The sequence below is a fragment of the Salvelinus alpinus genome, chromosome 9 (genome assembly GCF_045679555.1).
Source record: "Salvelinus alpinus chromosome 9, SLU_Salpinus.1, whole genome shotgun sequence".
NCBI lineage: Eukaryota > Metazoa > Chordata > Actinopteri > Salmoniformes > Salmonidae > Salvelinus > Salvelinus alpinus.
In genome coordinates this window covers 40,547,908-40,569,716 of record NC_092094.1, presented here as the reverse complement: position 1 = coordinate 40,569,716, position 21,809 = coordinate 40,547,908, and the positions used below count along the sequence as shown (strand labels likewise).

The 21,809-nt window shown below is 42.1% G+C and overlaps 1 protein-coding gene across 5 annotated transcripts; it reads right to left on the bottom strand.

The window, feature by feature from the left end:
- Positions 1 to 217: 217 nt before the first annotated feature.
- On the bottom strand, positions 218 to 18,915 carry LOC139530060 (gigaxonin-like). Of its 5 annotated transcripts, none has more exons than XM_071326113.1 (12): positions 18,831 to 18,915; positions 13,187 to 13,384; positions 12,712 to 12,826; positions 12,111 to 12,461; positions 11,662 to 11,882; positions 11,127 to 11,248; positions 9,296 to 9,408; positions 7,894 to 8,043; positions 7,659 to 7,795; positions 4,186 to 4,320; positions 2,346 to 2,455; positions 218 to 2,217 (listed from the first exon to the last, which is right to left on the bottom strand). In XM_071326113.1, exons 2-12 carry the CDS (start codon positions 13,375 to 13,377, stop codon positions 2,036 to 2,038), a joined length of 1,827 nt encoding a protein of 608 aa, XP_071182214.1. In that variant the 5' UTR covers positions 13,378 to 13,384; positions 18,831 to 18,915; the 3' UTR covers positions 218 to 2,035. The 5 variants fall into 5 exon arrangements, with proteins under 5 accessions (XP_071182214.1, XP_071182215.1, XP_071182211.1 ...); XM_071326114.1 differs by having other exon boundaries at positions 18,867 to 18,888; XM_071326110.1 differs by lacking the exon at positions 18,831 to 18,915 and adding an exon at positions 13,774 to 14,049.
- Positions 18,916 to 21,809: the final 2,894 nt, after the last annotated feature.

The window sequence follows — 21,809 nt, the reverse complement described above, 5'->3', positions numbered from 1 at the left end:
TTTTTTGCCTTTACCTTCCTTATCTCACATTGTATATAGACTTATTTTTCTACTGTATTATTGACAATGTTTTGTTTATTCCATGTGTAACTCTGTGTTGTTGTATGTGTCGAACTGCTTAGCTTTATCTTGGCCAGGTCGCAATTGTAAATGAGAACTTGTTCTCAACTTGCCTACCTGGTTAAATAAAGGTGAAATAAATACAAATAAGCAGAGGAATAACTACTGAATTAGCCAGTGTTGTTTAATCCATCTCGTTAAACTGAAGACACTCATGATTGAGCTCTTTCCATGACACCTTCCTTGCTACACCACAGAATTGAATACAAAAATACAAACAGATTTGAATTCATGCTCCTCTCACATCCCAACTTTAGTTAACCACTTGATGGTACTATTGCAGAATTCCTAGAAGAACAATGCATAAAGCGCATATCACAGTGTTCTGATAGTTACACAATGGGTGAATGTTTTGTGAAAGCACTGTTTGGACCACTAGAATGCAGATAGTCTTTAGTGTAAACTGTGAGAGTGACATTATGGAATGTTAAGTATCTCAGCAATACACTAACATGCTGCAAGTATACAGTGTTGTGTAAATTGTGATACCTGTTCTTACATTTGTTCTTGGTGCTTTTCAGAGGTGTCCTGAGCTCTGTTGGCTTCATAAAGGCGTGTGAATGCATTTTTCTGTGAGTTCTGTAGCGTGTGAGACGAGTTTCCCTTCAAATGGGATGGACAGCAACAGCTGTAACTCACACAGAACAAATGGGGTCAACAGATGACAAAAAAAAAAAACATCCACACTGACTGGAAAGCCAGTTCAAAAGTCATCAGCAAAATACATCCAGCAACTTAAGAGTGACACCAGTAACTCTAAATCCATTTCTGGCCCACACCGTGCCTAGAGTGCTTGGTTAAGGGGAAACCAATGGCAGGAAGGGGCTTAACTCAGCTTTACATTCACTAAACACGCACGTCCCAAAGAGATTTCACTTAAGATACAGTAACGTTATATAAAACCTGTTACCATTTCAATACAGAGTAAGCTCCAGCTTCTAGCATTAGTCATTCAAAGCTGTCTATTTAAAAACAGTCTATTTTAAGTTAAGTTTGTGGGTAAAGACGACATTTTGCTTATTTTATAGGCTACAAGTCCCTTAGCTAAGGGAACAAGTAAAACCACATCTGTTCTTTTAGAAGTTTCCTCGTATAGCTCTAGTTGTCATGATAAACCAGAAAAATTGCCACCAACCAAACCCACCACCGAGGACATTTTACTGATATCGATAAGTAGTCTATACTAAAGAAATGTGACGTTTGAAACAAAATAAGGCTGCTAATATGGGCGAATGCTAACAGGACAAGTGATAACTACTACTTTGAGTGTTGTACCTAAGGATAATGTAAAAAGTAACTGATGCACATTAATGTTATACATTTATCAAATCGTTATCGTGACAATTCAGTCACAATATATTTATGGATTTGTCCATATCGCCCAGGTCTATTCAAAGGCCACGAATCCCTTAGCTACTATAAAGTAACAACGAAAATGGCATGTCTCTCGTTGTCATTCAGCGACTCATCTTTAACAACAAAAAAAAATGCAGTGTTGGACATGGGTATAGATTTTCCTTAAAAATGACCACCTGTGCTACAATAAATGACAGTACTCCTGCATTCTTGCTTTTCTCCCCTTAAAATTTGTTTTAAATTCTTTCAAACCCACCAAGCAGCAGCAAGAACATAGTAAACAAAACGCAATGGGTAAATGGTCAGTAAAACGTATTTACAAATCATACCCATTGTTAAATTGCATATGAAATAACATGTTTAAAAAGCCATCCCTCTTCAAGCAAGTACCCACACATAGAATAATACCCTGATGGAACCTAAGAAAGCCACCAAAATATGCAGATAAATACTCCAAACGTCCCCTTTGGACATCCCTTCAACCTCCATTCTCATGTTCCATTGCTGTGCCCATAGCCAATGTGTGAGTGTGGAGACGGAGCTCCTTTAGGTGCTCTATCTAGGAGGACGGGACCCTGAGTCTAAACAGGCCCTGCTTCAGCTGCAGACGGAACAGTTTGCAGTTAGCAATGCGCAGGGCTGCACAACCAGTCTTGCACAGATCAGATGTCAGCATGGGCTTGGTGCGGTGCCACGTCCCCGAGCTGCGACGGAATTCTCTCACATAGTCATAGGTTGTACCTGCGCAGAGACACACAGACCTTTAGAGATCGATGTATACATTACACAGTGCACGCATACAGTAAGATGTATTTGCCAATGCTTGCCAAGTAGTGGTAATTTACTTCAAGAGTCTGCCTTTAACTCACCAGTGTCTAAGTCTCCCACCACATAGATGCTGGCACCAATGGGAACAGCTCCATACACAAAAGAGGAACTGGTCTGAACACAGAGAGTCTGGTCATCAAGGTACATCCATCTGGACAGAGCGTGGTTGGGAAAATAAACACAAGATTTTTGATCAACTACAAATACAGTAAACAGAGACCACATACATACAGTTGAAGTCGGAAGTTTACATACACCTTAGCCAAATACATTTAAACTCAGTTTCACAATTCCTGACATTTAATCATAGTACAAATTCCCTGTCTTAGGTCAGTTAGGATCACCACTTATTTTAAGAATGTGAAATGTCAGAATAATAGTAGAGAGACTTATTTATTTCAGCTTGTATTTCCAGTGGGTCAGAAGTTTACATACACTCAATTAGTATTTGATAGCATTGCCTTTAAATTGTTTAACTTTGGTCAAACGTTTTGGGTAGCCTTCCACAAGCTTCTCACAATAAGTTGGGTGAATTTTGGCCCATTCCTCCTGACAGAGCTGCTGTAACTGAGTCAGGTTTGTAGGCCTCCTTGCTCGCACACGCTTTTTCAGTTCTGCCCACAAATGTTCTATAGGATTGAGGTCAGGGCTTTGTGATGGCCACTCCAATACCTTGACTTTGTTGTACTTGAGCCATTTTGCTACAACTTTGGAATTATGCTTGGGGTCATTGTCCATTTGGAAGACCCATTTGCGACCAGCTTTAACTTCCTGACGGATGTCTTGAGATGTTGCTTCAATATATCCACATAATTTTCCTCCTCATGATGCCATCTATTTTGTGAAGTGCACCAGTCCCTCCTGTGTAACCGATGTGAAATGGCTATCTAGTTAGCGGTGGTGCACGCTAATAGCCTTTCAATCGGTGACGTCACTTGCTGAGACCTTGAAGTAGTGGTTCCCCTTGCTCTGCAAGGGCCGCGGCTTTTGTGGAGCGATGGGTAACGATGCTTCGTGGGTGACTGTTGTTGATGTGTGCAGAGGGTCCCTGGTTCGCGCCCGGGGCGAGGGGACGGACTAAAGTTATACTGTTACACCTGCAGCAAAGCACCCCACAACATGATGCTGCCATCCCTGTGCTTCACGGTTGGGATGGTGTTCTTCGGCTTGCAAGACTCCCCCTTTTTCCTCCAAACATAACGATGGTCATTATGACCAAACAGTCCCATTCTTGTTTCATCAGACCAGAGGATATTTCTCCAAAAAGTACGATCTTTGTCCCCATGTGCAGTTGCAAACCGTAGTCTGGCTTTTTTATGGCGGTTCTAGAGCAGTGGCTTCTTCCTTGCTGAGCGGCCTTTCAGGTTATGTCGATTTTATAGGACTCGTTTTACTGTGGATATAGATACTTTTGTACCCGTTTCCTCCAGTATCGTCACAAGGTCCTTTGCTGTTGTTCTGGGATTGATTTGCACTTCTCGCACCAAAGTACGTTAAGCTCTAGGAGACATCATTTTCTGGACTTTTCCAAGCTGTTTAATGGCACAGTCAACTTAGTGTATGTAAACTTCTGACCCACTGGAATTGTGATACAGTGAATTATAAGTGAAATAATGTGTCTAAACAATTGTTGAAAAGATTACTTGTGTCATGCACAAAGTAAATGTCCTAACCGACTTGCCAAAACTATAGTTTGTTAACAAGAAAATTGTGGAGTGGTTGAAAATGAGTTTTAATGACTCCAACCTAAGTGTATGTACACTTCCAACTTCAACTGTACATACATCTTTAGGTAACAAGGATACACCCAGTCCAACACATTCTGGCTAAAGCATAAATTCAAATAAGTACTTGTTCAAAGTAACAAGCCCTATTATTGACCTTTTCATCTCATCATGGAAAAACTCAGACTTGCAGGTGGTCATGGTGCTGGATTCTGGGTTGTCTGAGTCACGGCTCCTCACGCCTCCAAACACATAGAGTTCCTGACCCACACCACATGCCACTGAGCCAAACCTGAAGGCAGAGACATTCACACCATAACATCAGGGGTCACTTAATGAGAACATATCAATAGCAACACCAACAGTAAACATATCCATCACAGGACATTTCTTCATAAATGTTCCATCTAAATGTGGACAATAACGGTGTATTCTATTCTAAAGTCAAACCTGACACACGTAAAGTATTAATCCCATGTTTCATGAGCTGAAAAAAAAAGAAGATGCAACATTTCTGCATACACACAAAAGGCTTATTTCTCTCAAATTGTGCACAAATTTGTTTACGTCCCTGTTTTTGAGCATTTCTCTTTTGCCAAGATAATCCATCCACCTGACAGGTGTGGTATATCAAGAAGGTGCAACTTGTGCTGGGGACAATAAAAGGCCACTAAAATGTGCAGTTTTGTCACACCACACAATGTTACAATTGGTATGCCGACTGCAGGAATGTCCATCAGAGCTGTTGCCAGAGAATTTGTTTATTTTTCTACCATAAGTCACCACCATCATTTCACAGAATTTGGCAGTACGTCCAACTGGCCTCACAACCGCAGACCACGTGAATGGCGTCGTGAGTGCGAGAGGTTTGTACCATGGTGGCGGTGGGGTTATGGTATGGGCATGCATAAGCTACGGATAACGAACACAATTGCACAGAGATACCGTGATGATATTCTGAGGCCCATTGTCATCCCATTCATTCGCCGCCATCACCTCATGTTTCAGCATGATAATGCACGGCCCCTTGTCGCAAGGATCTGTACACAATTCCTGGAAGCTGAAAATGTCCCAATTCTTCCATGGCCTGCATACTAATACATGTCACCCATTGAGCATCAATTTTAGAATAAGGCTGTACCATAAAACACTTCACTTTATCCATAATGTTAAGTGCTATCTGAATGCACACGTTGAAAAGTTTGGGGTCACAAAAAAATAAGTTTTTCAAACAAGTACTTTTTTGTCCATAAAAATATCAAATTGATCAGAAATACAGTGTAGACATTGTTAATGTTGTAAATGACTATTATTAGCTGGAAACGGCAGATTTTTAATGCAATATCTACATAGGCGTACAGAGGCCCATTATCAGCAACTATCACTCCTGTGTTCCAATGACACGTTGCGTTAACTAATCCAAATAATTTTTAAATGCTAATTGATCTTTAGAAAACCCTTTTGCAATTATGTTAGCACAGCTGAAAACGGTTGTGCTGATTAAGGAAGCAATAAAACTGGCCTTCTTTAGACTAGTTGACTAGCATTAGCATTTCTGGGTTCGATTACAGGCTCAAAATGGCCATAAACAAAGACTTTCTTCTGAAATTCGTCAGTGTATTCTTGTTCTGAGATATGAAGGCTATTCCACTCGAGAAATTGCCAAGAAACTGAAGATCTCGTACAATGCTGTGTACTACTCCCTTCACAGAACAGCGCAAACTGGCTCTAACCAGAATAGAAAGAGGAGTGGGAGGCCCCGGTGCACAACTGAGCAAGAGGACAAGTACATTAGAGTGTCTAGTTTGAGAAACAAACGCCTCACAAGTCCGCAACTTGCAGCTTCATTAAATAGTACCCGCAAAACACCAGTCTCAACGTCAACAATGAAGAGGCAACTCCAGGATGCTGGCCTTCTAGGCAGAGTTCCTCTGTCCAGTGTCTGTGGTCTTTTGCCCATCTTAATCTTTTCTTTTTATTGGCCAGTCTGAGATATGGCTTTTTCTTTGCAACTCTGCTTAGAAGGCCAGCATCCCAGAGTCGCCTCTTCACTGTTGACGTTGAGACTGGTGTTTTGCGGGTACTATTTAATGAAGCTGCCAGTTGAGGACTAGAGGCATTTCTAAGTGACCCCAAACGTTTAAATGTTAGTGAGAGTGTGTGTACTCATTCCAGGGTTTCTTTATTTAGTCCAATTTATACATTGTAGAATAATAGTGAAGACATCAAAACTATGAAATAACACATGTAGTAACCAAAGAAGTGTTAAATCAAAGTATATTTTAGATTCTTCAAAGTAGCCACCCTTTGCCTTGAAGACAGCTTTGCACACACTTAGCATTCTCTCAACCAGCTTCATGAGGTAGTCACCTGGAATGCAGTAACAGGTGTGCCTTGTTAATTTGTGGAACTGCTTTCCTTCTTAATGCGTTTGAGGCAATCAGTTGTGTTGTAACAAGGTAGGTGTGGTATACAGAAGATAGTCCTATTTGGTAAAGTATCAAGTCCATATTATGGCAAGAACAGCTCAAATAAGCAACGAGAAATGACAGCCCATCAATACTTTAAGACATGAAGGTCAGTCAACACAGAACATTTAATGAACTTTGAGCGTTTCTTCAAGTGCAGTCGCAAAAACCCATCAATCGCTATGATGAAACTGGTGCTCATGAGGACCGCCACAGGAACCGAAGATCCGGTTACCTCTGCTGTAGAGGTTAAGTTCATTGGAGTTACCAGCCTCAGAAATTGTAGCCCAAATAAATGCTTCAGAGTTCATGTAACAGACATCTCAACATCAACTGTTAAGAGGAGACTGCGTGAAATCAGGCCTTCATGGTCGAATTGCTGCAAAGAAACCACTACTAAAGGACACCAATAAGAAGAGAGACTTGCTTGGGCCAAGAAATATGAGCAATGGACATGAGACCGGTGGAATTCTGTCCTTTGGTCTAATGAGTCCAAAGTTGAGATTTTTGGTTCCAACCGTTGTCTTTGTGAGACGCAGAGTAGGTGAACAGATGATCGCCGCATGTGTGGTTCCCACCATGAAGCATGGAGGGGATGGTGTAATGGTGTGGGGATGCTTTGCTGGTGACACTGTCAGTGATTTATTTAGAATTCAAGGCACACTTAACCAGCATGGCTACCACAGCATTCTGCAGCTATACACCATCTCATCTGGTTTGCGCTTAGTGGGACTATTATTTGTTTTTCAACAGGACAATGATCCAACACAACCCTCCAGGCTGTGTAAGGGCTATTTGACAACAGAAGAGTGATGGCATGCTGCATCAGAAGACCTGGCCTCCACAATCACCCGACCTCAACCCAATTGAAATGTGTTGGATAGCAGAGTGAAGGAAAAGCAGCCAACAAGTGCTCAGCATATGTGGGAACTCCTTCAGACTGTTGGAAAGGCATTCCAGGTGAAGCTGGTTGAGATAATGCCAAGAGTATGCAAAGCTGTCATCAAGGCAAAGGGTGGCTACTTTGAATTCTCTCAAAGATATTTAGATAAAAACATTTTTTTAAATGTTACTACATGATTCCATAGTTTGATGTAGAATAATGTGTGTCCAAACTTTTGACAGGAACTTTTTTATTTTAACTACTGAGTTGATTCTGTACCTTCTCTCTTTCAAAGGGCAGATTGCAGTCCACTGCTTGGTCTTTGGATCATAGCATTCTACTGAGTCGTACAGCTTTCCATATGACCCACCACCCATGGCATAGATCTTCTTTTTCATGGTGGCATAGCAGCCAATCTGAGGAGAGGAGAGATCGTTGGGCAAGTGGTGAGCGATTTGGAGAGGTTGCAATTTGTGAATGTGTTTATAGTAAGCTGGAAGTGCTCATGTCTCACCTTGCGGACCATTGTCATGCTGGTTTGGGTTGTCCAGGTGTTAAAGTGAGGGTCAAAAACCTCCACAGTCAGGAGCTCTATGTCCTCATCCTCTCCTCCCAAAACATAGATCATCCCATCCAGCTCTGCAACACCAAAGTTCTGCCTCGCCTGACCAAACAAAGAGCAGAAGCCTTTAATAATACTGGGCAATATTGACCCCTGGTGGCATTACTCAGAACGATAACGCTTTAGAAGGATAGATAAGAACATAAAACATGGCTACCAGTGAGTAGCCTATACAAGTAAAAAGGATACATGGAACGTTTGATAGATTAAATTACTTGGTTCAGTGAAAGACATTTGGTCTATATAACCAATTGAAGTAATAACTTCAAAATGACATCACTTGAAATGTCTATGAAACAAGTGGGTTGAATGTTGCTACTGACAGGTTGGAAGGATTGCAAAGAAAAATAAGTTGCAGTTTCTATGTTGTGTGCAGTATTATACAACGGTTGGGTCCAATCCGGAATGCCGATTGGTTAAAACCGCATTCCAGAAGGTGTCAATTCCACAAGTTACCACAGGCTAAATCTATGACGTTAAAATTCCTATTTACTTTGTTCCATCTGACTGCGCAATCCACGGTTTCATCAGCCCAGCCAGGCAATTTATAAACTTAATCTCCACTATAAAAAGCATCTAGACATTCTCACATTTCTTTTATACTAACATTTCGTTTTCAACAGCGGAGATTTGTATAAACCTTACCGTCTGCCTCCGACATTTGCAACATTGTTTCAATATTCAAATTTGATCTCCAGCTATCCTATAGTAATGAACGTGTCGGGAGTCGGGATGAGCCAGACAGGCAGCGTTTCTCAGCCAGTGGAAATCATGAATCAGCTGGCATCATTCTTATGGATGTGTCCAAATAAATGTCACTAGAAAACAGCTTGCAGAAATGCAAATGAAGCTACTATTGTTATTCTGGCTACACTGTTTGACATGACTAAGTTAGCCAGCAAGCGAGGGATAAGAACGGTGCCAGCCAGTATGGCAATGGAACATTTAGAAGGAACAACTGGGTTGCGTTCATAGATACAGAATAAAAAGACTGAAAGACTATGTCACGTCTATGGCAAACGAACAACCAGCCGGCTTAGGTAGCAACCCTAGATGTGTGTCGGAACTATATCTTGTGGAAGGATGAAATAGCATGAATAAAACCAACATATGAAAATACGTCAATCATTATATGAATATGTTGGTAATCCCATTGTATGAAAAAGTGATAATGCCCTCAAAGCCAGTGTTTGGAGGATATTGGCATGGTTTGCCGGCCCTCGACAAAACACCACCAGTGCCAATATATCCTCCAAACACCGGCTTCGAGGGCATTATCAATTAAGTAGAATACCTGTTTCATGGAAGGAATGGGGGTCCAGGTGTTTGTGTCTGGGTCATATTTCTCCCCACTGCTCAGGACCATCTTAGTTTCATCCATACCACCCATCACAAAGAGGTAGCCCTCTGAGAGGACAAAGAATGGTGTTAATTCATGGTTGATCCCTTACACTGGGATGGGTTTGACTTACATGATAATTGTGGGATCCATAATTAAACTGCCATGAAGACTGCACTGTGTATACGTACAGTACCAGTCAAGACTGGATTTTTACAATTTTCTACATTGTAGAATAGTGAAGACATCAAAACTATGAAATAACACACAAAAATATAAAACGCAACATGTAAAGTATTAGTCCCATGGTTCATGAGCTGAAATAAAAGATCCCCAGAATTTCCCACAAGCACAAAAGGCTAATTTCTCACATTTTGTGCACAACTGTATTATACATCCCTGTTAGTGAGCATTTCTCCTTTGCCAAGATAATCCATCCACCTTGATAGGTGTGGCATATCAAGAAGCTGATTAAAACAGCATGATCATTACACAGGTGCAACTTGTGCTGGGGACAATAAAAGGCCACTAAAATGTGCAGTTGTCACAACACAATGCCACAGACGTCTCAAATGTTGAGGGAGTGTGCAATTGGCATGCCGACTGCAGGAATGTCCACCAGAGCTGTTGCCAGAGAATTTAATGTTTATTTCTCTATCATAAGCCGCCTCCAACATCATTTTACAAAATTTGACACTACGTCCAACCGGCCTCACAACCGCATGTATGGAGTTGTGCGTGCGAGAGGTTTTGTGATGTCAACGTTGTGATTAGTGTCCCTTGGTGGCAGTAGGGTTATGGTATGGGCAGGCATAATCTATGGATAACGAACAATTGCATTTTATCGATGGCAATTTGAATGCACAAAGATACCTTGACGAGATCTTGAGACCCATTAGTTTTGATGTCTTCACAACTGTTCAGAGGAGACTGCATGAGTCAGGCCTTCATGGTCGAATTGCTGCATAGAAACCACTACTAAAGGACACCAATAATAAGAAGAGACTTGCTTAAGCCAAGAAACACGAGCAATGGACATTAAGCAGGTGGAAATATGTCCTTTGGTCTGATGAGTCCAAATTTGAGATTTTTGGTTCCAACCGCCGTGTCTGTGAGACGCAGAGTAGGTGAACAGATCATCTCTGCATGTTTGGTTCCCACCATGATGCATGGAGGAGGAGGTGTAATGGTGCTTTGCTGGTGACAATGTTGGTGATTTATTTAGAATTCAAGGCACACTTAATCAGCATGGCTACCACAGCATTCTGCAGTGATACACCCTCTGATTAGCGCTTTGTGGGACGATCATTTGTTTTTCAACAGGACAAGGACCCAACACACCTCCAGGCTGTGTAAGGGCTATTTGACCAAGGAGAGTGATGGAGTGCTGCATCAGATGACCTGGCCTCAAACCAATTGAGATGGCTTGGGATGAGTTGGAATGCAGAGTGAAGGAAAAGCAGCCAACAAGTGCTCAGCATGTGGGAACTCCTTCAAGACTTTTGGAAAAGCATTTCAGTTGAAGATGGTTGAGAGAATGCCAAGAGTGTGCAAAGCTATCAAAGGCAAAGAGTGGCTACTTTGAAGAAACTCAAATATATTTTGATTTGTTTAACACTTTTTTGGTTACTACATGATTGCATGTGTTATTTCATAGTTTTGAAATCTTCATTATTCTAAAATGTAGAAAATAGTAAAAATAAAGAAAAACCCTTGAATGAGTAGGTGTGTCCAAACTTTTGACTGGTACTGTAAAAATAAAACAAGGTCTGGATTCAATACCAACCTGCAGCCAGCACCCCATGCCCTATTCGGCCAATGCTCATTGGCTCCAGCTCGATCCACAGCTGACGGTTTGGATCATAGAGTGGACACATGCAGCGTGCCATGGCTGACGGCTTCCTCGTTCTAAACAGGAACCAGAGAACAGGAAGTCAAGTGAGTTATATCCTGTTGGTTTTATCTGACACACTGGCTCCCTCTCTAACCTCATCCTCTCTGTGTCACCATAAAACAAATTTTACTTAGTTGTTTTACGTCTCCTCAAATCTCTTGGTATATCAACCACACTATTCTTACGGTCCTTAATAAATTCTCATCTTGCTTGTCATAACTTTCAGTTCTCTGAATGTTTTGCAAGAACTTCCAACTTCCATTGCAAACTGTTTGTCTAACAAGAATACGCACACAAAACCACAGCAATCTGCAAAATCAGAATTAATGCGTTACGGCCACATTGTATGATTCATATACACATTCAACAGAATATAGACATCTTACGCCTGGATATCCTCCCAGAGTAAGAGTCAGCAAATACTCACCCTCTCTCCTCCCCCCCTACAGTGACGATGCACTCCGAGTAGCCACGAGGTTTGAAGGCGGCTAGTAGAGCCTCGCCCTGCAGTGCAGCACCACCCAGTGGAGCGTTGCAGTACTCCCTGATCACCTCCCTCATCAAGGGCTCTCCCAACACCTGCTCCCTCAGGTAACCTTGGTCCAGGCCCTGGATCCACACTGATGACATCGCCTCTTTCATGTGCACCTGAGGGAGGATCAGAAATAGGTTACCCGGGATGAGCTGAGAGGCCAATAGTAATAGATAGGCAAATAGTGTGCGAAAAACAGTCCCTCAAATGATGTAGTAGTCTCTGAACATAATTGTAGTTGTAATTCTACTTTTGTAGCCATCGAATACTACAGAGGTTGTTTTCTGACAGTCAGAAACAAGGGCAGAACCCCCACATCCCTAGTAGTAAAACAAGGTCCTCACCCTCCGTTCCTCCAGGTCATGACCGAGCCAGCGCACCACAGCCTCCAGGACATGCTTCTCATTGCCCACGTTGAGCTTCTCCATGGACAGTATCTCACACAGCCGGTCTGGTGGCAACTCCCTGAACTCGTCCGTGGCAGCCACATCACGGAAATGTGTCTGGAGGAAGTCTGTGGCAACATGGTGAACATGGTGCAGACAGTAATGTAGAGAGAAGAGCCGGATCCCAATGCAGTTCTCTGCAGCAATGCAGCTCTCTAGGAACTGGCAGCACAGGGACTTCAAGTCTGTCAGAAGCAGCAGGTCAGCAGCCTGGACCATGTCCTGAATGGTGTCCTCACTCAGACTGATCTACACACAGATAACAATGAGCAGGATGGAAGGAGGAGTGTAAGATCAGGGTTGTTCAAGTAGGGAACATAAGATTCAAAAACTGTAAGCTACAAATAGGAATATGGATTCCCTCAAGAGTTAGGAAGTACAGGACAATATTGTTATAGGCAATTTAAAAGCCAGTAAAATAATCCCATTTATGTTCACATTATTCTAGTCCCATTTACACATTATTCTAGGCCCATTTACAGTATTGCACACTACTCACCTCCCCACTAAAGATGTAGTCCAGGATCTGCTTCATGATAGTGACAGAGATTCCCTGAAGCTCAATGGTGTACATGGATCCATCTTCCTTTGGAGGGTTGTAGTTCAGTTTTGTTCTATGGAATATGTCAAAATACGGTATGTGTCGCATTCTAGTATTTCTTAATTCCTTTTTGTTTTGAGTGTATTGTTAGGTATTACTGCACTGTTGGAGCTAGGAACATAAGCATTTCTCTACACCCGCGGTAATGTCTGCAAAATATGTGTACTCAACCAATAAAATTTGATCAGCATGACAGGAAAAATAACTAACAGTCTACCAGCATCGAGTGGGACACAGCGGGAGACACCCTGTTGACAGCTGGAAACAATGTCACATCCCCAGCCTTATCAAAGTTATAATAACCATGGAATGGATTTCATCCATTGCAACAGTTCTGCTTGCGACAAAGGTAAAGCAAGACATATCTGATTACCTGATGTATGGACTAGCCGCAGCCAAAATGTTTTTCTGGACTGGAATCTTTTCCCCGTCCAGTACTAACACTGCGTCTTGGAAGCATTGTTCTTGCCAAAAGGAGCGAAGGGCCTTGAGAAGTTTCTGAGAGTGTTGAGGGTCTGACACCACCGAACCTGCAACGCTAACCTCGGACTCCGTACTGGACATTGTGTTCCTACAGAGAAAAAAACATGTCATTAGCACACCATCCCGGCTTGCGAACTAGGAATAAAGCAATTTATCATGCCAGAGTTACCTTCAGGCAGAATTAGCCTACGTAGGCTAGGCTAACGTCAGCATGCAAAATTAGCCAGTTGCCTATAAGAAATTATTGAACTGGAATTTGGGCTGAATATTATGTGACATAGGTAGTTAATTATCTAACGTTATACTTGGCAGGGTCAAACATTTCAATACAACCACACAGGCTCATGTGACATTCATAACCATAATAGTACGCTACTTTACCTAACTCGCTATCTAACTAGATATAAACAAATAACAGGGAGCGTCCCAAATGGAATGACATAGTCATTGGCTTCGTCCCACTTCACTGTAACCTACCTTGCATGGGCCACACTAGACACAAGTCAGAAGCAGAAAGGGAGGTAAATGGTTTTTTTTTAAAGACGCGTTTAGCACACTTTTTCCATTTTGAAAGTCAGGCTCCGTTAAAATACTTTTACAGTCCTTCCCCTGGAACAATCACAGATCTGAGAGAAATATGGATACGTGGCAACATTGTTTTCCGCTTTCATACAGTTTAGTGTATGCACGAGGAAGAAAGGGTGGATACATCTTCAAAGTAATCGAACACAGCCCCCATTGTGCTGTAATTTGGACACACCAATGTAACGCCCACAATCTCTACGTGATATACGTCATTCTCCCGCGACTAAAGTTTTTTCTTTACTGGTTTATTATGTAGGACCAAACCTGTCATAATTATATAAATCAATAAAATCGACAAATGAATGAGCAAGGAAATACAAAAATACAAAAATTAAAACATTCTCTACATATCTGTATGTATTTTATTATTTATCTAATTATTAAAACTTTAATTCATTTTTAGTCATTTCTGTATTTCTTACTCTAATATGATAATGAGGGGGTGTTAATAAAACATCTGTGGGTGGTATCTAACACTTGAAAAACTAAAAGGAGAGCCGCACACTCTAGGAGCTCAGATGCAATAATTTAATGACCTAATATCCAACGTTGACAGACAAGCGGTCTTCATCAGGGTATAACACAGCATTGGTTGATCAATGGCACAGTGCCTTGCGCAATTGCTGTTGCACCCCCCTATGTGAAACTAGCCACAATAGTAAAATTTGCAGTTCACGGCCATCCTACAATCTAAGCTTGATTCCCTCATTCTCACACAAATTATCAATGAACCTACCAGGTACAACCCCAAATCCGTAAACATGGGCACCCTCATAGATATCATCCTAACCAACTTGCTCTCCAAATACACCTCTGCTGTTTTCAACCAAGATCTCAGCGATCACTACCTCATTGCCTGCATCCGTAATGGGTCTGCGGTCAAACGACCACCCCTCATCACTGTCAAATGCTCCCTAAAACACTTCAGTGAGCAGGCCTTTCTAATCGACCTGGCCCGGGTATCCTGGAAGAATATTGACCTCATCCCGTTAGTAGAGGATGCCTGATTATTCTTTAAAAGTGCCTTCATCACCATCTTAAATAAGCCTGCCCCATTCAAAAAAGTTTAGAACCAGGAACAGATATAGCCCTTGGTTCACTCCAGACCTGACTGCCCTTGACCAGAACAAAAACATCCTGTGCCATACTGCATTAGCATCGAATAGCCCCAGTGATATGCAACTTTTCAGGGAAGTTAGCAACCAATATACACAGGCAGTTAGGAAAGTTAAGGCTAGCTTTTTCAAACAGAAATTTGCATCCTGTAGCACAAACTCAAAAAAGTTCTGGGACAATGTAAAGTCCATGGAGAATAAGAGCACCTCCTCCCAGCTGCCCACTGCACTGAGGCTAGGAAACACTCACCACCGATAAATCCACTATAATTGAGAATTTCAATAAGCATTTTTCTACGGCTGGCCATGCTTTCCACCTGGCTACCCCTACCCCAGTCAACTGCCCTGCACCCCCCACAGCAACTCACCCAAGCCTCCCCCATTTCTCCTTCACCAAAATCCAGATAGCTGATGTTCTGAAAGAATTGCAAAATCTGGACCCCTAAAAATCAGCCGGGCTAGACAATCTGGACCCTCTCTTTCTAAAATTATCTGACGAAATTGTTGCAACCCCTAATATTAGCCTGTTCAGTCTCTCTTTCGTATCGTCTGAGATTCCCAAAGATTGGAAAGCTGCCGCGATCATCCCCCTCTTCAAAGGGGGAGACACTCTAGACCCAAACTGCTACAGACCTATATTTTACATTTTAGTCATTTAGCAGACGCTCTTATCCAGAGCGACTTACAGTAGAGTGCATACATTTTTATTACATTTTACATACTGAGACAAGGATATCCCTACCGGCCAAACCCTCCCTAACCCGGACGACGCTATGCCAATTGTGCGTCGCCCCACGGACCTCCCGGTTGCGGCCGGCTGCGACAGAGCCTGGGCGTGAACCCAGAGACTCTGGTGGCGCAGCTAGCACTGCGATGCAGTGCCCTAGACCACTGCGCCACCCGGGAGACCCGGGTATATCTATCCTACCCTGCCTTTCTAAGGTCTTCGAAAGCCAAGTTAACAAACAGATCACCGACCATTTCGATTCCCACCGTACCTTCTCCGCTATGCAATCTGGTTTCAGAGCTGGTCATGGGTGCACCTCAGTTACACTCAAGGTCCAAAACGATTTCATAACCGCCATCGATAAGACACATTACTGTGCAGCCGTATTCATCGACCTGGCCAAGGTTTTCGACTCTGTCAATCACCACATTCTTATCGGCAGACTCAACAGCCTTGGTTTCTCAAATGACTGCCTCGCTTGGTTCACCAACTACTTCTCTGATAGAGTTCAGTGTGTCAAATCGGAGGGCCTGTTGTCCGGACGTCTGGCAGTCTCTATGGGGGTACCACAGGGTTCAATTCTCGGGCCGACTCTCTTCTCTGTATACATCAATGATGTGGCTCTTGCTGCTGTTGATTCTCTGATCCATCTCTACGCAGACGACACCATTCTGTATACTTCTGGCCTTTCTTTGAACACTGTGTTAACTAACCTCCAGACGAGCTTCAATGCCATACAACTCTCCTTCCGTGGCCTCCAACTGCAAGTGAAACTAAATGCATGCTCTTCAACTGATCGCTGCCTGCACCTGCCCGCCCGTCCAACATCACTACTCTAGAAGGTTCTGAATTAGAATATGTGGACAACTTCAAATACCTAGCTGTCTGGCTAGACTTTAAACTCTCCTTCCAGACTCACATTAAGCATCTCCAATCTAAAATGAAATCTAGAATCGGCTTCCTAATTCGCAACAAAGCATCCTTCACTCATGCTGCCAAACATACCCTTGTAAAACTGACCATCCTACCGATCCTCGACTTCGGCGATGTCATTTGCAAAATAGCCTCCAACACTCTACTTAACAAATTGGATGCAGTCTATCACAGTGCCATCCGTTTTGTCACCAAAGCCCCATATACTACCAACCACTGCGACCTGTACGCTCTCGTTGGCTGGCCCTCGCTTCATACTCGTCGCCAAACCCACTGGCTCCAGGTCATCTACATGTCTTTGCTAGGTAAAGCTCCACCTTATCTCAGCTCACTGGTCACCATAGCAGCACCCACCCATAGCACGCGCTCCAGCAGGTATATCTCACTGGTCACCCCCAAAGCCAATTCCCCCTGTGGCCGCCTTTCCTTCCAGTTCTTTGCTGCCAATGACTGGAACGAACTGCAAAAAAAAAGAATCACTGAAGCTGGAGACTCATATCTTCCTCACTAGCTTTAAGCACCAGCTGTCAGAGCAGCTCACAGATCACTGCACCTGTACATAGCCCATCTGTAAATAGCCCATCCAACTACCTCATCCCCATACTGTATTTATTTATCTTGCTCCTTTGCACCCCAGTATCTCTACTTGCACATCTTCCATTCCACTGTTGAATTGCTATATTGTAATTACTTCGCCACCATGGCCTATTTATTGCCTTACCTCCCTTATCTTACCTCATTTGCATACACTATATATAGACTTTTTCTACTGTATTATTGACTGTATGTTTGTTTATTCCATGTGTAACTCTGTGTTGTTGTATGTGTCAAACTGCTTTGCTTTATCTTGGCCAGGTCGCAGTTGTAAACGAGAACTTGTTCTCAACTAGCCTACCTGGTTAAATAAAGGTAATATATAAAAATATATAAATTGCTTGAAATGGATTGACATGGACACAAACAGATACAAATAGTGGAATCATAACATCATTGGACTAGATGCTTAACAAGTTCGGAATGTTGTTATAGCAATTCAACAAAATACAATGAGTTAATTTGACCAACAAAAAAATGTATCAGTTGAAAATCACACTCTGGATGTATTAAGACCTCAGAATTGCATTGGGGGCATGGTAAAGCCTTGCCTATGGATCTTGGGTCCATGAAATGTTCACAACTGTGAAGAGTTTACACAAATATTAACGTCTGGGCTCTTATTGCAGGACTTTAACTGTGGGAAATCGCCTCACTAGTCAGCCTATTGTACGTATTGAACATTCATATCGCAATGTACAGCTTTACCTATGGATCTTGGGTCCATGAAATGGGGTATCAGTAGAGAACACAACTGTGAAGTGTTTACACAAATATTAGCATCGTAACTCTTATTCCAGGACTTTGACACCACTGTGAAATGAGCCACATTAGCTCACCGGTCAACCTACTGTGTATTGAAGATTCATATTGCAATGTACAGCTTTACCTATGGATCTTGGGTACTGGAAATTGGGTATCAGCCTACTCAGTGACATCCAGAGAACACAACTGTGAAGAGTTTACAAATATTAGCGTTGTACTGTAGCTCATTTTGCAGGACTTTGACTGTGGGAAATCACATTGCAATATGAATGTTCAATTCACACAATAGGCTGAATAATGCGGCTCATAATCAATGTTCCCTCAATTTCTTTTAGGCACTGAGCAAATTTCAGGTCTGCTGAGAGCAAACTTGAACATTTGCACAGAATTTTGACACTTCCATCACACATTTACTGTGAACACTGATGCTGTACCCACTTTAAGTTAGTTTTAACAGTGGCCAAGTACAGGCTACTGTGGCAGGCTACTGTGGCTATTTGATTATCTGGCCTACCAGAAAGGCTTACCATCTAAAATCATGGAGAAAAATGCATCCCATAACATTTTAACATGGAAATAGCTATTCTATCATTCAGCCTACAGTAGCAGAAAATGTGTGGGGTTCAATGTTGGTCTACATTCCATGAGACTTTTGAAAAAAACATGCAGGGTTCAACATTAACCTGTTCATTTACTTGTCCTTCAGACAAGGAGGTGACTGAAAATGTGTTGTTTGATGCAAGAAACCACTTTACAAAATACAATTGGAAACCACGTGTTTGATACCATACCACCTATTCCTCTCCAGCCATTACCATGAGCCCGTCCTCCCCAATTAAGGTGCCACCAACCTCCTGTGGGAAAACAAGGGTCTCTAACCCTGTTCCTGGAGCACTACCCTTCTGTAGGTTTTCACCCCAACCTCAGTTGTAGCTAACCCGGTTCAGCTTATCAATCAGCTAATTATTAGAATCAGGTGTGCTAGATTAGGGTTGGACTGAAAACCTACCAAATGGTAGCTCTCCAGGAACAAGGTTGGAAAGCCATGATTTCGAGCCACCATAACATAAATATGGATATTTTCTATCAATCTTAGACATTTGTCTGTCCTTATGGATTCACAGGAGATAGGGCTCAGTAGCGTCAAACAGATGCTAGACATTCAGATCTCCAAAGAATGTTTATTTGTGTGTACACATGTTAACTCAAGAGAACTGGGTATTCAACAAGAATGTTATATGGTAAAAGTAACATACAAAAAAAATAGTATGAACAGTGTTGTTCAGTGTGTCTCAGGTGTAGAGAATAGTAGCTACAGATTGTTACACCAGATAATGTTATTTACCCAAAGATGTTTTCTGACATCTTGTCTATTTTAAGTCTTCTCTCATTGATCGAGACAGGTGGGTGTCCGCCCCAAAGTTCTGCATGTCATGATGACAGACAGCCACCTCGATCAATGAGAAGACTTGAAATAGACATATTGTTGGATTACTTTATGGAGCAAAAAAAGTATTTATTTAAATAACGGATCATTTTGTAAATTCAAACTGACCCCCTGCAACTGGATACAGACATTTTATAAGACTCATGTTTCCCCAAATCAAGGACGAAGACGGCATTGCTAAGGTGGGTGGAAAATTCTGTGCTACAACACAGTGCTATATTCTGTGCTATATTACCTACAGTCGGAAGTTTACATACACCTTAGACAAATACATTTAAACTCAGTTTTTCACAATTCCTGACATTTAATCCTAGTAAAAATTCCCAGTCTTAGGTCAGTTAGGATCACCACTTATTTTAAGAATGTGAAATGTCAGAATAATAGTAGAGAATTATTTCAGATTTTATTTATTTCCTAACATTTCCAGTGGGTCAGAAGTTTACATGCACTCAATTAGTATTTGGTAGCATTGCCTTTAAATTGTTTAACTTGGGTCAAATGTTTTGGGTAGCCTTCCACAAGCTTCCCACAATAAGTTGGGGGAATTTTGGCCCATTCCTCCTGACAGAGCTTGTGTAACTGAGTCAGGTTTGTAGGCCTCCTTGCTCGCACACGCCTTTTCAGTTCTGCCCACAAATTTTCTATCGGATTGAGGTCAGGGCTTTGTGGTGGCCACTCCAATACCTTGACTTTGTTGTCCTTAGGCCATTTTGCCACAACTTTGGAAGTATGCTTGGGGTCATTGTCCATTTGGAGACCAAGCTTTAACTTCCTGACTGATGTTTTGAGATGTTGCTTCAATATATCCACATAATTTGCACCAGTCCCTCCTGCAGCAAAGCACCCCCACAACATGATGCTACCACCCCCGTGCTTCACGGTTGGGATGGTGTTCTTCGGCTTGCAAGCGTCCCCCTTTTTCCTCCAAACCTAACGATGGTCATTATGGCCAAACAGTTCTATTTTTGTTTCATCAGACCAGATTACATTTCTCCAAAAAGTACGATCTGTGTCCCCATGTGCAGTTGCAAACCGTAGTCTGGCTTTTTTATGGCGATTTTTGGAGCAGTGGCTTCTTCCTTGCTGAGTGGCCTTTCAGGTTAGGTCGATATAGGACTAGTTTTAATGTGGTTATAGATACTTTTGTACCTGTTTCCTCCAGCATCTTCACAAGGTCCTTTGCTGTTGTTCTGGGATTGATTTGCACTTTTCGCACCAAAGTACATTAATCTCTAGGAGACAGAATGTGTCTCCTTCCTGAGCAGTATGACAGCTGCGTGGTCCCGTGGTGTTTATATTTGCGTACTATTGTTTGTACAGATGAACATGGTACCTTCAGGAGTTTTGACATTACTCCCAAGGATGAACCAGACTTGTGGAGGTCTACAGATATTTTTTCTGAGGTCTTGGCTGATTTCTTTTGATTTTCCCATGATGTCAAGCAAAGAGGCACTGAGTTTGAAGGTTGACCTTGAAATGCATCCACAGGTACACCTCCAATTGACTCAAATGATGTCAATTAGCCTATCAGAAGCTTCTAAAGCCATGACATCATGTTCTGGAATTTTCCAAGCTGTTTTAAAGGCACAGTCAACATAGTGTATGTAAACTTCTGACCCACTGGAATTGTGATAGTGAAATAATCTGTCTGTAAACAATTGTTTGAAACATTACTTGTGTCCTGAACAAAGTAGATGTCCTAACCGACTTGCCAAAAGTATAGTTTGTTAACAAGACATTTGTGGAGTGGTTGAAAAACAACTTTTAATGACTTCAACCTAAGTGTATGTAAACTTCTGACTTCAACTGTATCCTGTAACTCCCAGTAATGTACCCCATAAATCAGTTAATTGGTTAAATCACATTATCCGGTGTAACAATCTGTAGCTAAGAGAACTGGTGATCAGCAGATGGGAGAGATGGTCATGAAATTGCATTATTCCAAAGAAACATACAGTATGTTCAGGAAATACTTGTAAAGCTGTGGAAGGAGTGTTGTCATGATCAACCTGCCATTCAGCTCCGCATGAGTCATCTGCTTGAAATAAGGCATAATGTCTCATCCCTCGAGAGGGATATGGTTCAAGGGATACAGTTCTGCTACAATGACACACGCAGGCAAAGGAATACCGTTTCTGTATCTAGAATCCACTCCAGGAAGAAGCCCAGGCACCACACAGTATTTTCTGTAAGACTAACTAAAACATTTATACAGTTTGAACAACAGTTGAACCATGCCAGCATAGCATCAACATTAGGATTCATGAGTTGAACATGCATACATGTGCACAGGCACAGAGATTTCAACAACATCTAGCCAAATAGAAAGAAATATGGCATAACCATC